At 43.6% G+C, this 14,616-nt stretch overlaps 1 protein-coding gene across 9 annotated transcripts in view; it reads left to right on the forward strand.

Annotated features, from left to right (window-relative positions):
• The first annotated feature begins 344 nt into the window (after nucleotides 1-344).
• The window catches only part of LOC306934030 (transducin-like enhancer protein 1), a 37,497-nt gene continuing 23,225 nt past the window's right edge, over nucleotides 345-14,616 (forward strand). For 7 of the 9 annotated variants that reach the window (XR_013791277.1, XR_013791278.1, XR_013791279.1 and 4 more), the window contains exons 1-6: nucleotides 345-1,188; nucleotides 1,645-1,745; nucleotides 5,251-5,314; nucleotides 6,639-6,683; nucleotides 10,280-10,342; nucleotides 10,593-10,694. Coding sequence is in view for 3 of the 9 variants with exons in the window: in XM_079516446.1 (XP_079372572.1) it covers nucleotides 1,165-1,188; nucleotides 1,645-1,745; nucleotides 5,251-5,314; nucleotides 6,639-6,683; nucleotides 10,280-10,342; nucleotides 10,593-10,694 (399 nt within the window). In the remaining 6 variants the exon portion in view is untranslated. The remainder of the gene's footprint in view (nucleotides 1,189-1,644; nucleotides 1,746-5,250; nucleotides 5,315-6,638; nucleotides 6,684-10,279; nucleotides 10,343-10,592; nucleotides 10,695-14,616) is intronic. The other 2 variants (XM_079516448.1, XM_079516447.1) reach the window with 2 other exon arrangements.

Genomic DNA, 14,616 nt, shown 5'->3' on the forward strand with positions numbered 1-14,616 from the left:
GCTTGTATGCGTGCGTGAGCGCGCGTCACAGGCGCGCAAGTGAGTGAGTGTCTAACCTTGTTCCAGTTTACCCACGTTACTTTGACTGACAGCTGAGATGTGCCATCCTCCACCTCACTCCCCGCCCTGCGCGCCTCGTTATGGCCGCGCTCACGGTGCCTGGATTGGTCAGGATCCCCGTAGCTCAATCAGGTCAAAAGAACCGAAGCCATACACGGGGCATCTATTGGTCGGTCCCATGAACTACGTCACTAGCCCACGTGGAGCAGCGTTTCTCATTGGCCAGCGGTCGTTTTGTGGGCGTGCTCTGCGTTTTGGTTAGTTGGGGGTCGTGAAACCGCGTGAGAAAGTTGCCATTGAGGTAAAGCGGAGCTAGACGCAAGATTGTTGCCGCCGTGGTAGGAGTTGTTGTTGTGAAGACTAACAACATTTTCCGCGTTCTATTAAACATTTTCTTGGACCACAACATCTCTCCAGACTCGTGCGCATTGGCCCGCGGAGCAAATATTCATTTTTGTTGTTGTTGTTGAATATTCAACCACCAAGCTACCGCGGCGAGTCAAGTGGGAACTCTTCACTGCAATTAACTTGTGTGGATTTGTTTCTAGTGCTCCGACTCTGTGCAGACCGCTCTGCGGCTGTCGTATGTCTACGCTTGGTCTGCCAACTTGATTCTTTTCCTGGTTTGTTTGTTTTGCCGTCTCTCCGTTCGGAATATATCGGATTCTTCCCTCCCTTTTTCCTCCAACACAGCAAAAAAAACACCACCACACGCGGAGTGAAAATAGATCCAGGGAAGTGACTCCGGGTCTACATCCTCACCTGGTGTATGCGCCCCCCTCCTCCAGCTAATGACCCGTTTCCCGTGTTTTTCTGGCTGATTTACAGTCGTATATGCTCGGCGGAGCGAAGAGGACAAGAAGAGCAAGTGAAACACACACACACACGCGAGGGGGGGGAGAGAGGGAAGCACAGATTCACCGGTTCCTTCGTTCGATTTTTTTATGTGGAAGTAACGGCAAAAACACAGTGGTATCATAACAAGGACCACATCGCGATGGATGGATTTGTCTTCATGGTCTACTTATAAAGAACACCCCCAACCCCCCCGGTCCTTAGTTTGGGTTCTTTGCAGGAAACGGGCGCATCCTCTCGGAGATAACGATGTTTCCCCAGGGGCGACACCCGGTAAGAGAGACATTTGTCATCTTCTTCACCCTTTTGCTCTGGCCGAACTGTAGCCTACTTAACCTGATCTGATCTGTCGGGACTCGGGGATGTTTGTGTCTCACAGCGTTCGCGCTTTCCAAGAGTTTTTGATGGATAGCTTCTTGTTTTTAGTTTTAACAACCTGCCAGACCTGTCCCTAATTACATGCTCTCTTGATAACTGCGACGCCCAAGTACACTTGGCAGCGTTGTGGAGTGGTGACTGACGACGTTATACTTGAATGATGCCTCATAATTTTAAGTTGTTGACATATGAGATCCCGGAGAGGAGTAGCCTAGACTCGATGGAAGTGACATTGTAGGCAGTGTGATGTTTGTAATTCGGTCTGTGTGTGTGTGTGTGTGACTGTGTGTGTGTGTGACTGTGTGTGTGTGTGTGTGTGTGTGTGTGTGTGTGTGTGCACGTGCGTGTCAGCCGCCCCACCAGGCTCAGGGCCAACCCTTCAAATTCACCATCCCAGAGTCACTGGACCGGATCAAGGAGGAGTTCCAGTTTCTTCAGGCACAGTACCACAGGTGGATACAGTACACATGCAACCAACACTCTCCTGTCCTTGTGGGGAAGAATGTCATTGACAACGCCCCCAGACCATAAAGCTCACGGCACCCATAATAACTGCCAAAACCCCAAACCTAACCCTTAAACTGAATAAGGCAACAGGCACTCACACATCAGACGAGACATGAGCGTTGACGCTGACACTGCGGTAGGTCGTAAGTCGTGGTGATGGCTGATGGGTTAGAGCCAGAGGGTGGTGTGTTGCCTGAGGGTTTCATAAATCATTCTTTATTTTGCCCAGTTTCGTCTGTGTTCGTGCCTTGGTGTTCAGAGAGAATTATGCACAGATGCATGCAGGAGGGAATGCATTCAATTGCGTGTTTTCTTTTGTGGATTTGTGGGTGACAACCGGTGAAAGCTCACCTAATGACAGAAGCGGAGAACTCAGAGCTTTTGTTTCTGTTCCACACACACACACACACACACACACACACACACACACACACACACACACACACACACACACACACACACACACACACACACAGGTTTTTCATTTTATCGCCTGGTTTTGGGAAGCAGTATGAGGTGGATACCTCATGCTTAGCGGGGTTAAACTAAACAAACGCTGTGCAACCAACACTGTTATCCCAGGCTGACAGCAGTCGGTTATCATAACTATGCAGGAAGCGCAATACCTGTTTAACTTTTAATACTCTCGTGAACCACTCTGTTGATGTTAACCCCTGTTAAGAGCATGCCTCTATTTGTGTTTGCTTGTTGGCAAGGATGTTTTGAGAAGGATAACAGAATGGAATGCTTCCTTTTGTTGAACACCGTTCTTGTTTTTTGTTTTGTTTTTTTATCATCTGCCAGTGATAATTATCTGTTTTAGGGAACATAATGTTAGAAACAACATTATTTCCCTACACAGTCTGCAAAATTTACCCCTCTTTCCATGCAGCCAAAAAGTAGTCATTTTTCTTGGACTCAATTGGATTGTATATGTATATGGACACTAACCTGTTACAAATGAAGGCTTTTCTTCAAAGTAATAATTGCATTTTTCAATTGTCTGATTTATGTGGAATAAACGCTCAATAGTTTTTTTTCTGTGACAATCATGGGGGTTCTTCTCATTTTAATTGATTGTATGTTTCTACTAGAGTCTAGTAGAAACTAGTAACTAGACTATAATAAATATAATATGGATTGGTGGTTATATGTTTCTATAACCAACATGATGACTGGATATGCCGATGGAGGGCTCGTCTGAGGACGACGTAGAGAGATTACATGATTGTGAGTGATAGATAGTGCTGCACTGCTGATGGGCGTGGGTGGGTCCTCTCTAGGGTGAGACAGTTTGGGAACTGTACTGAAAAGCTTAAGGAAAGGGAAACCATCAGGATTTCAACATGACTTCTGTGTATTTGTTGTTTGGCTATATAACACTGACTGTAAAGTTTAACTCATGGTGTCATGGGGCTAGTGGGCTACAGTTGTCAGTCGGTGACAAATGTGAAACCTACAACTTACTTACGTTTTATCTGTGCTTTAGATTTTATTTGTTATTCTCATTGGATATGACATTGTTCTCGTTAGCTGTATTTACGTAGAAATAGTGACCAGAAAAGAAAAAAAAGGCGGCCAATTGGCATTGGCAATTCTCCACGTCACATGCACAGTATGGTACAGGCAAGCATTATTTTGCTCTGACTTGTAGTGTGCAGCTTGCTTTCCCTCTCCAATAGACCTGTTAATTGAGTTGCAAAGTTACAGTGAAAGAGAGAGAGGAGAAAGAGGATTGCTGAAAAGAGATTAATTTATGTGTGCAATGCTGTAGAGTAATGATGTTGACTTTGTTCATTTGTGTAAACCAAGAGGACAGGTGTGTTTTGTTATCCTTTGCCGTTATATAACATTAAGATTGCCATTGGGTTTATTCTGAATTTACAAAACACGTCTACCTTTCAGATTCTTATATACTAAGCTGTCGCAGTAGCTCCACCCATTCAGCGCTTAATTAGTACCTACTTCATAGAGGTGGGGTAGAGTCTGGTGTGGGTCCGTTTGGAGAGGGTGAAAAAGCAGTGCCATGCTGTCCTGTACCATACCGTGTGGTGTGGATGATGTGGAGAAAAGCCACAAGGTTGTGCCATCCCGGTTAAATGCCCGAAATGCATCAGATTAGTCCATCGCTATCGTTATCAGACAACATCCTACTATAAATTAGGGATGTCCCGATACACTTTTTTCACTTCCGATCCGATCTCGATACCTCAATTTCTGTGTTAGCCGATACCGATACCAGTGTCGTGATCTCATGTTGTGTTTATAGCTATCTAGCTATATATCTCGTGTTGTGTTTATAGCAGACTCCTCACATGTGCACTTGCAGTTTGGGCAACTCCAAAGCAAACTCCACATGCCCCAACATTTTATTTACCTGCCATAGTGCCGATATGACAATAAGGGCCGATCAGATACTTTTACCGATACAGTATCGGGACATCTCTACTATAAATGCGTGAAATCTCTGTCTATCTGTGTGTAGTAACTGTACGAGAACAGTCCGCCCAACCGACTTCAACCTCTTGCTGAGGACTGCCAGAATTTCCGCCAATCCGGCCGATATGCCCATATATGACTCAGTTGTCCAGAACCGTGCCAATCTGACTGATAGGCCCATATTTAGGGGACTGACCTACTTCAAACTCGCTGTGCGTACCTCCAGCAAGGACACAAGGGGGTAATGCACCGAATGGGAAGACGACCTTTGCTGCATGTCTCTCCCCTTCTATCTCTCCCTCTTTCTTGTCCGTCTTCACTGTAACTATCAATAAAGACACAAAAGCAAAAAAAAACAACCTTATTACCTTAATTAAGGTAACATTTTCAACTTGCATCATTCCAAGTATGATATGTTCATTGATAGTTTGTGTGTGTGCGTGCGTGCGTGCGTGCGTGCGTGTGTGCGTGCGTGCGTGCGTGCGTGCGTGCGTGCGCGCACACAGCCAAAATATCAATGAACATATCATACTTGGATGCAAGTTGAAAACGCATGGCCCACCCAGTTATTATGTCTGTGTCCCTTTATGTTCATATATGGAGTTATTTGTCAGGCATACCCAAATAAGGAGTATATGCAGATGTCAGAACATCATTGTGATGTCAGAACAGGCCAGCTCCATATATGGAGATGTCCAGAGCCTGGGCAGGAGCCCTGTCCAGAGCCCAGGCAGAGGCTTTTGTGTTGGTTCTAGACAACCGGCGATCCGACGACCTCGATACGGGGCACTGCACTCCCTGTGGTGGTGTGGAACGCATGTGTCAAATTTGAATACGTACACACAGAGACGTGTCACGTGGTGCATTGATATTAGGATATATTATACTAAGTATTATTTCTATAGACTATGATAAACATCAACGGTGAACTCAAATGCTCATCAGCTATGTCAAGTGTTTCGGTGGAAGTACATTTTATATTGTTTGTGTTTTCTTTTCTTTTCTTTTCAGTCTGAAGCTGGAATGTGAGAAGTTGGCCAGTGAGAAGACGGAGATGCAGAGGCACTATGTCATGGTGAGACACCATGGTAGTCTGCTGAAACAACCCATTCAATCTGTTGAATAGACAATAGACGTATAATAACTAGTGGTGCACGATATAATCGGTAGCATATCGAAATCGGCCATAAAAATGCCATATCGGATCGGTCTCAAAATGATACAGATTATTTTCACAAATATTGATGACGCAATAATAATGTGATTTTGTTGTGTATTTCTAATGTTTGAAGGCAGTATAATCCGTATAATATCGGAACCGGTCAGAATCTGTATCTTCAGATATGACCATGCAAATAATCGGATATCGGTCAGAATTTCATAATTGTGCACCCCTAATAATAACAGTGGCGGAAAAAGTGCTCACATTTTTCGCAATTTACTTGAGTAAAAGTACAAAGGTTCATTCAAAAGGTTCAGTACAAAATTAATTTAAAGTACTCTATGCAGAATGTCTCATTTCAAGTTTTAAAACATAAAATCTTTTGAAAATACACGATTTACAAAAAATAAAAAATAGACGATCTACAAGCTCACAATGCAACGCATTGTGAGCTTGTAGATCGTCTATTTTTGAATGGCCAAAATGTAGGGCCGAAGTGGGTAATGTATGTTTTGTAATGATAATCCTAATCTACAAAGTAACTAGTAAATAGTAACTAATGCTGTCAAATAAATGTAGTGGAGTAAAAGTACAATATTTGGATCTGAGATGTAGTGGAGTAGAAGTGAAAGTATTGGATATTGGAAATACTCAAGTAAAATACAAACACCTCAAAACTGAAACTTAAGTACAGTACTTAAGTAAATGTACTTAGTTACTTTCCACCACTGCATAATAAACATACGCATCTGTGCGTCGATGTGCAGTTCATTGAATTTCTGCGTTTACCCAAACCAACAATTTCAGCCGCATAATGCACTGTGAAGGTGTTGTGTAAAGCCATAGATCATAATACACTATGTGAAGGTGTTGTGTAAAGCCATAGATCATAATACACTATGTGAAGGTGTTGTGTAAAGCCATAGATCATAATACACTATGTGAAGGTGTTGTGTAAAGCCATAGATCATAATACACTATGTGAAGGTGTTGTGTAAAGCCATAGATCATAATACACTATGTGAAGGTGTTGTGTAAAGCCATAGATCATAATACACTATGTGAAGGTGTTGTGTAAAGCCATAGATCATAATACACTATGTGAAGGTGTTGTGTAAAGCCATAGATCATAATACACTATGTGAAGGTGTTGTGTAAAGCCATAGATCATAATACACTATGTGAAGGTGTTGTGTAAAGCCATAGATCATAATACACTACTCTTTGCTCTCCCCAGTACTATGAGATGTCTTATGGCCTCAACATTGAAATGCATAAGCAGGTATGGATGTCTACTTGTCCATTTATGTCTCTGCTTGCTTACTTGTCTGTCTGTCTGCATGCATCCTCTGTTTGCCTTTGTTATTGGCAAGGTTTTGATGTACTTGTGTGGGTGTTCAGTTTTATTTTGCGCATGCGCTTGTGTGTGTGTGTGTGTGTATATCTGGCCATTTGTGCATATGTTTGTGTGTTTATCTGTGATCGATGGAGCTCTGTCTCCATTTCCCTGGTTAGGCCCGGCCGGCTGAGCCCAGAGGCAGGATGAATGGCTCTGTAGATTGATTGGTGCTGTCTGGGGGAGCGGCCTGCTTTATTACATTAGAGGGGCAGGGCCGGGGAGGGCAGAGGAATCGATCACGGCGAGGCCCTTTATCGAGGAAACACAGAGGAAGAAAGACAGTAGAGCTCCTCTTTACAACGAGGGAGATGCACACTTGCAGCCAAGGACATTTAAACATAACAAAGGCAGCACTAAGCAAAATTGTTCACACCTGTGTGTGAATGCAGATACACAAAAGGGCGACATATACTGTACTTGCATAGCAAGAATATAAATGTACTTACAGATAGGTAGGCAAGTGCTCACGCCCCCAACACACATACACACAAACAGATAGACGTTTCCCCACAGGAGTGGTGCAGGGCTCAGAGCGTTTACCAGTAATTACCACAGATATCGACCCGTCAGACCAGAGGAAATTGGAGGTGGATTGGCCTGGCTGCTTTGAGGAGTGGATCTCTGGCTCTCTCTCTCTCTCTCTCTCTCTCTCTCTCTCTCTACCCTCTACTGTAGTCCCGCCACACTTTCACTCTCCCTGGTTATCTACTTTCCTCTCTCCCTCCCTCACTCTCATTTTACAATGTGCTCCTCGCTTCCCCTCTCTCACACCCTGCCCCTTTTCTCTATTGCTTGTCTTTCATTTTATATCTGTGTGAAACTACTGTTCTGTCATTGCGAGAAGGTGCATCTATCTATGCCCATTGTCCACAGTCCACACGCACGCATGTGCACACACCACAACACAACACACAGAGCAAAGCTCCAGGGGAGGTCATTAGCTTGGGGCTGCAGTTGTCAGAGCAACAAGCTCCTGGGGGGGAGGGGGGTGTACAAGGGGGGTGTACAAACTAACTACCCACCTCCTGCTGAGAAGCAAGCAAGGAGGGAGGGGGAGAGACTTGTGTGTGTGTGTGTGTGTATGTGTGTGTTTACACAAGGGAGAAATTCATAATCCTGCAATTATGTGTAATGTGAGGCCTATCCTAACTCAGCACATTGTGTGTACGCATATGCATTTCTCCCTCTGCTGTGTTTTTAATGGTGCGTTAGGGAAAATGAGGACTATTGGACTCTTCTTAAACATGTCTACCCCAATATCATGAGGACTCTTCTGAAATGTGGTCCTCAACCAACCGTTAAATTTGATGCACAGAGGCATAGAAAATCTTAACTTTTGATTGTACTTCTTGGGAGAGAGACCCTGTGCAATCAGATTGTCACCTGTGGAAAAGATCAGATCTGCACAAAGGGCACAAAATCTGCTCTTATTACCTTTATTAACCCCCGTGAGTGCCATTAGATAAGCCTTGTTAGCTTGCATAGATTTAACATTGGCTAACATCATTATCATGTCCTTGTTAGTTCTTGCTAAGCCTAGTTTTGTTTACTCTCGGAGCTTTCTAGTTACAATTTGTTGCGGTCACATTTCCTTCTTGGATCATAGCTTTAGGGATTTGTAGCCTTAACATGTTTATGTATTCCTAGTTAGCCTTGCTAGCATAGATCGGTGAGCTCGGCATGGCATAATATGAATATAGCATATAACGGTAGAACACACCAATGTGACTAGTGCACTCTAGTCTAGTAGACCAGTGTGTGTACTTTTCTTTTGTCCTACCAGGGAAACTCCCCCCTGTCAGGTGGATTTTGGTATCATATATATTGTTGATATTAATGTAACATTTTGGTATCATATATATGTTGATATTAACGTAACATTTTGGTATCATATATATTGTTGATATTAACGTAACATTTTGGTTAATTGTTCAAATTTGGTAAAAGAATGGAGTTGTCATAGCGTGTTGAACTTGATATGCTCTACAAAGCATGATGGAAACCCAGCTGAATATAATGATAAACAACTACTACTACTCTGGGATTATACATATTACATTCACACGTAAATGACCATGCAGCACCACCAACAGTGGGCTTCGTTTAAGTAAGAAAGACGTTTTATTTAATAATAATGTACAACTCTTAATAATAATGTGAGCATTCGGTCATTTCGGGTTCTTGAGCTTTGTATGAGTACGGTCCTCATATTCATTATAATATCCAGGTCTGTTCGGCTCCCGGTTCCGACATCTCTGTGTTTTTCTGTGTTTTTCTTGGACCTCTGAAGACCTCTAATCTAGTAAAACAAAGCAGAAGGTGGTTGAAGAATGATTGACGCATAATGGACCATGATGAGTGCAATGTGTGCTGCACCTGCAGACATTCCTATCACAGCTTGTAACTCTTCTCTCTTTAGGTATTCTCTTTGATTCTGGATCAAATAAAATAAAAACGTTGTTTTGGTTCCACTTAGAGGTGTATTCTGGCCTGGGTAAAGTGGTGCCTTTATCAATGTCCTCTTGGAGTATTGTGTGCAAACTGCAAAGTAGTTTCTATATTTACACGGGCAAAGTAATTTATTTAGGTCACTCAAGGTGTATTCTGGTCAAAGTCATTTGTATTTATGGCTCTTCGGGTGTACCAGTTTCTTAATTTAGTTCTGTCTGGGTTTATGAGGCTAAAGTAGTCCCTTAATTGGCTCATCAAGTATATAATTGGATGAACTGTGCCTTGGTAATATTGTGTGTGCTTTTAGTTCAGCTGATGGAGCTTAGTGTGCATCTGTGTGTGCAACTGTCTATGCGTGCACAAATCGAGAGGTCCTGTGAAAGGCGTTTATTTAGCTGGTTCTTTAAGGTGTGTGTGTGTGTGTGTGTGTGATGAGCCATTACTACATTTCAAGGCTCCTCCAATTCCCTCTTCGCCCTGACCCTACTCGTATCAATTTGATTGGATGATATGTAATATGAGCATCCTTATCTGATTTGATGCCACCGTGGGGATATCTGGTTTCGGCCAATTGTAGCCACCTCCGGGGCTTGGGGGGGGCAGGCGGATGTGTTGGCATGGATACTAGATGGGGGAGCAAATGAAATTAGGGACTGATGAGATTATGGCAAAGCGCTGATGGGAAGAGCACCGAGTGCAGGTCCAGAGAACCGAGAGGACGGGGAGAGAAAAAAGCGCAATAAATGAGAGAGAGAAACTTGATCTCATGCTGATAGCTACGCTAGAGAATCTCTTGTCATATTGTGTGTGTGTGTGAGAGGATGGGAGGTGCATTGGTTGTACTCACTCTTCGCAGTCACAGTATGTGTATGTGCTAATTAATGTCAGCTTGTTGTGGTGGTAGCAGTTTGAAGTGTATGTACGTGTGCATGTATGTAACACCTGATTGATGATACTAAACAGCTGTCCTATCTAAATGACTATAATTATGGTATTAAAACTTACACCGCCCCTCTCTCCCTTCCCAGACCGAAATTGCCAAGAGATTGAACACCATCTGTGCACAAGTCATACCCTTCCTCTCTCAGGAGGTAAGTGTGTTTGTACAGTATTCTGTGTGGGCCTGTGTGTGTACAGTATGTGTTTTTAGGCTGCAGACAAGAAGGGAAGAGAGCCAGCTCTAACGTTGATAAATGAAACAATTCTTTTAAAGGTGCCCTTCACATTGCTGCTACTTATTTAACAATACCAAAAACAACAAAGCATATAATCAAACAAATGCATTTTTGGCATGCAACTTAGTGTGTGTGTGTGCGTGTGTGTGCCGTTTGTTTGTTGCAGCACCAACAGCAGGTAGTCCAGGCTGTTGAACGGGCCAAACAGGTGACCATGGCTGAGCTAAATGCTGTCATCGGGGTACGTGGACTACCAGGCCTACCTACAGTGTGTATTCTACTTTTTATTCTTTGTCTGTTATGTATGTATATATACTGTATATGTGTGCATTGTTGTCCTCTGCTTTTTGTTTGATAATTAATACCCATGTCCAAATATTCTTCTCTTGTATAGAAGGATATTCTTCAAGTATTATCTAAGGTGGAGATCCTTTTGAAGAGGTAGTACAGGGATAGAATCAGGGTTGAGACACAAAACGCTACTGCAACGTTGCCAGCAGCACCTCCTGTCATGCTTAACGTTATGCTTTTAAGTGCTTTTATTATTTTAATCTGCCAGTATCATTAGCCAATCTTGCAGTTTTGTTTGCTCTTTTAACCTAAACTCTATCTTTCCAAACGCCTACATTCTGCCCGACCTTAACTTTAACCTAATATTATTGGGTGAACCGTCAATAAATATAGTGTAGGGGGAAAGTCAACTAAGTCTATTTGCTTTAAATTGTTAAATGAATGGATTATGAAGTTATTTCCTATTGTTGGTTAGCTGGGAGTCTAGCTGAGCCACCCTCAGAGACAAGAGGTAGCTCACCACAGCCGAACATCGGGCCCATTGCCAGTACCCGCTACTACTCTCCCGGTTTCCAGTCCTGCTGTTTTACTGCTGTGAACCACAGACTGCTAGGGCTGCTAAGAAATAAAATACAATCTTCAATTCAATACTGCTTCCAAACATTCTGCCTCCGGATCACCTCAGGTCTGTCCACATACTACAGTACACCCATTTTCCCTGCTACCGTGACTCTGTGACCTAAATGGACTGCTCATGTTACTATAAGTAAATCCTGGGCCAGTTCTTTTTACATACTTTGATCCCGTGTCTCACCATTCATCCAACATGGCTAGGACATCAGCAATCATACACACTTAAATCATTGAGCTTGTTATCATGGATCTTGTCCAGCAGGAGCTCTTTTCCCTGGTGTTCTGTCTACAACCGCCAGACTATCAATCCATGTTGTTCTCTGCTCTCTGCCACCACACAACTATCAGGTGTAGAGAACGATGGTGAAAGTCAGCAAGAAAGTTTCCCTCCCTCAAAACAAACCCCAAAAAGAAGATGATTATTGTCCGCTCTTCAGTGGCTTTGCTCCACTGGTTGAGCAGATCGACGACCCAGATTAGCCACTTACTCATACTCTGGAAGCATGATCTCTGACAAATCAGCATGCTGGACAAATCGGTCTGAAATTTTGAGTTTGAACCCACACTCACCGTAGGTCAAAGGAGACCCTCCCCCCAAATCTTTCAAATTGGTCTCATGGTTGTGCTACATGAGGCTGCTTCCCATTTTGGCTGATAGCTCTTGAACCGCGGCGTGGAGATCTACTTTCCAAGGAGTGCTATTTTCTAGTTACAGTCTACATTAGAACGCTGAGCGTTCTTTTTGTGCAGGCATCATTTTGGCTCTGTTGTCTTTAAGTTTGTGTTGTCATTACCGTATTGTGTTGTGATTATTTTTGCCTGTTGTGTGTTTTGTTAAGTGATATTGGACCATGCATCATGGTGATTCTACATGTTAAATAAATTGGTTGATTGGTTGAAGGGTGATAGAAGGGGAAGCCTTTTTGCGCTTGCCGTCCATATCGCCTTCCCGATGCGTCGGAACCATAGAGTATATAAAAGGATAGAGACTGAACTGGCGCGAAGCTCCGCCCCCCCCAGCTATTCATGTCAGTGGAAGTTGCTCAGTGGCGTTTTGAAGCACCCGGAAGACTGCCGGAAGTACCGTCTCAGAACGTCTACTTCCGCATTTGACCACCAAATTTTGGGGGCCCAGTGCTTCAACGTTGAATAGCCTCACTGGCCCCTTGGTCGGAACACGTTGATGAAGAACCGAGCATGTTCAGTCGGTTGCCGACCTCAGGAGCTGATGCTATCCATGTTGTAGTGATGAGGGATACTCTGCTCGTCATGTTTCAGGGCTGACTACTTAGTCGTGAACTAGATACCATATGTGTAGTGTGAACTAGATACCATATTCTCAATCTCAACTCCTATACGAAGGGGGGTTATGTTATGTTTGGGTGAAAGAGGCAGAAAAGGACAGGAAATTTTGGGTGCAGTAAAGAGTCTGGACTAAATGAGATGTAAGGGTAAAGACCAAAACCACTGCTTTTATTGTTCATAGGTTAACACTAAATGTATTGCAGATGGAGAAATGAGCGCTAATGAATTAGAACTTCCACTACAGCTTTCACAAGGAAATAACATTATATTTATATATGGTGAGAGCAGGAGTGGACCTGGTGAGACGTAGGAGGGGCCCGGACAGGAGTCAACCCACAGAGCCTAGTCCTTCCACGCGCCTGAATGGTACCTCCCAGTCCCGGCAGAGTAGTTCAGGAGGAACGGATTGTGTGGCCCTGGTTTTTGTATCCACCAGGCCGAAGGCATGGGGAGAGTATGTTTTGCACTCCGTCCGTCCGTCCGTGTGTCCGTCCGTCCGTCTGTCCGTCCGTGTGTCCGTCCGTGTGTCCGTCTGTGAACAGCTAATCTCTGGCACCGTTGGCTTGATCGCAGCCATACTCTGCACACACACTCCCTGAATGCCAGAGCTGAACCTCTGCCCCAAAGTTTTCACATTGGCCTGTTATAGCGCCACCCGGAGGCCGCTTTGTGCAAAACAAATGTTTTGACAGTACACCTACAGATTTTGTCCAAACATTACGCAAATTGGTACACAGTCTCTCTAGAGCCATTCAACGAAACGGGTCTTTCAGATTTTTCAGACTCCATCCTGATTGGCTAAGATTGGCTTCCAAAGTTCGCAGGAGTGCTCCGTTTCAAACAAAATGCTGCAAATCATGAACACATGGTGTGATTTCCGTGAAATTTTGCACGCACATTCCCACTAGGTCGAGGAAGAAATGCCACTTGAATATTTTCAACTCGGCCTCATGGTGGCGCTATAACTGGCCGATTTGTGTTTTACCTATAACTGCACCGATCTGTGTAAAACCATGTATGCACACTCCCTAGAGGCCAAGGAAAAACCTTTGCCTGGAATTTTTCACATCTGCTCTTTATAGCGCCACCAGGAGGCCGACATATGTAAAACACATTTTCTAATATTACTCCTTCAGATTTTATCCAAATTTCACGCAAATCGGTACACATGCTCTCCATAGTCATGTGATCATGTGATTTGTTTGATTTCTCATAATTATCCATCCTGATTGCCTACGATTGGCTTCTAAAGTTTTCAGGAGTAGCGCACACACACACACACACACACACAAACATGTTTATATTACTCCTAAACATTTTGCCAAACATCACACACAATCCTATCCTCCTGGTGGAGACCTGTGCCCAGAAGGGCACTTTTTCTAGTTCCCTAATGGGACTGATCGAGGGTAGCTACTGGGACGTAAGTCGGGACTTGATCACCCCGGCTGGGTCACCTGAGTGAGGGGTATGATGTTGGGAGACCCGAAACCCCAATGACCTTGGGATACATCACTGAGGATACGTCCCAGGTGCATCCATGTATGTATGTATTTTGTTTAGTTATTATGTATTGTTGAATTCTATTGTTTTACTTTTCGTTGTTGTCTTTCTTTCAGCCTTTATGACATCTTCACAACTGATAGGCTAATATGTGCTTGCTGTTAATTGTTCAAATCTGTCTGGATTTTATTTACTCTTACTGTTAAGCCCAAACCACACAAATGAGTTTGAGATGCAACAAAACTGTTTATTGCATTTGTCGCAGCGGTGTGATATGTCCTGTTGCATGTCGGCGCATGGTAATTCAATTGGTTCAATTCAATGGTTGCTTGCAACTAAATGCGTCTACATGCTTCTGCATACGTCTATTCGCAACCATTTTGGGCTTTATTTCCATTTCTGTGAAGAGGATATCTCTGTTAGCCATAGTCACCAATTTGGTATTGAACTGAAGCTCA

This window comes from Electrona antarctica (genome assembly GCF_951216825.1).
Source record: "Electrona antarctica genome assembly, chromosome: 12".
Lineage (NCBI taxonomy): Eukaryota > Metazoa > Chordata > Actinopteri > Myctophiformes > Myctophidae > Electrona > Electrona antarctica.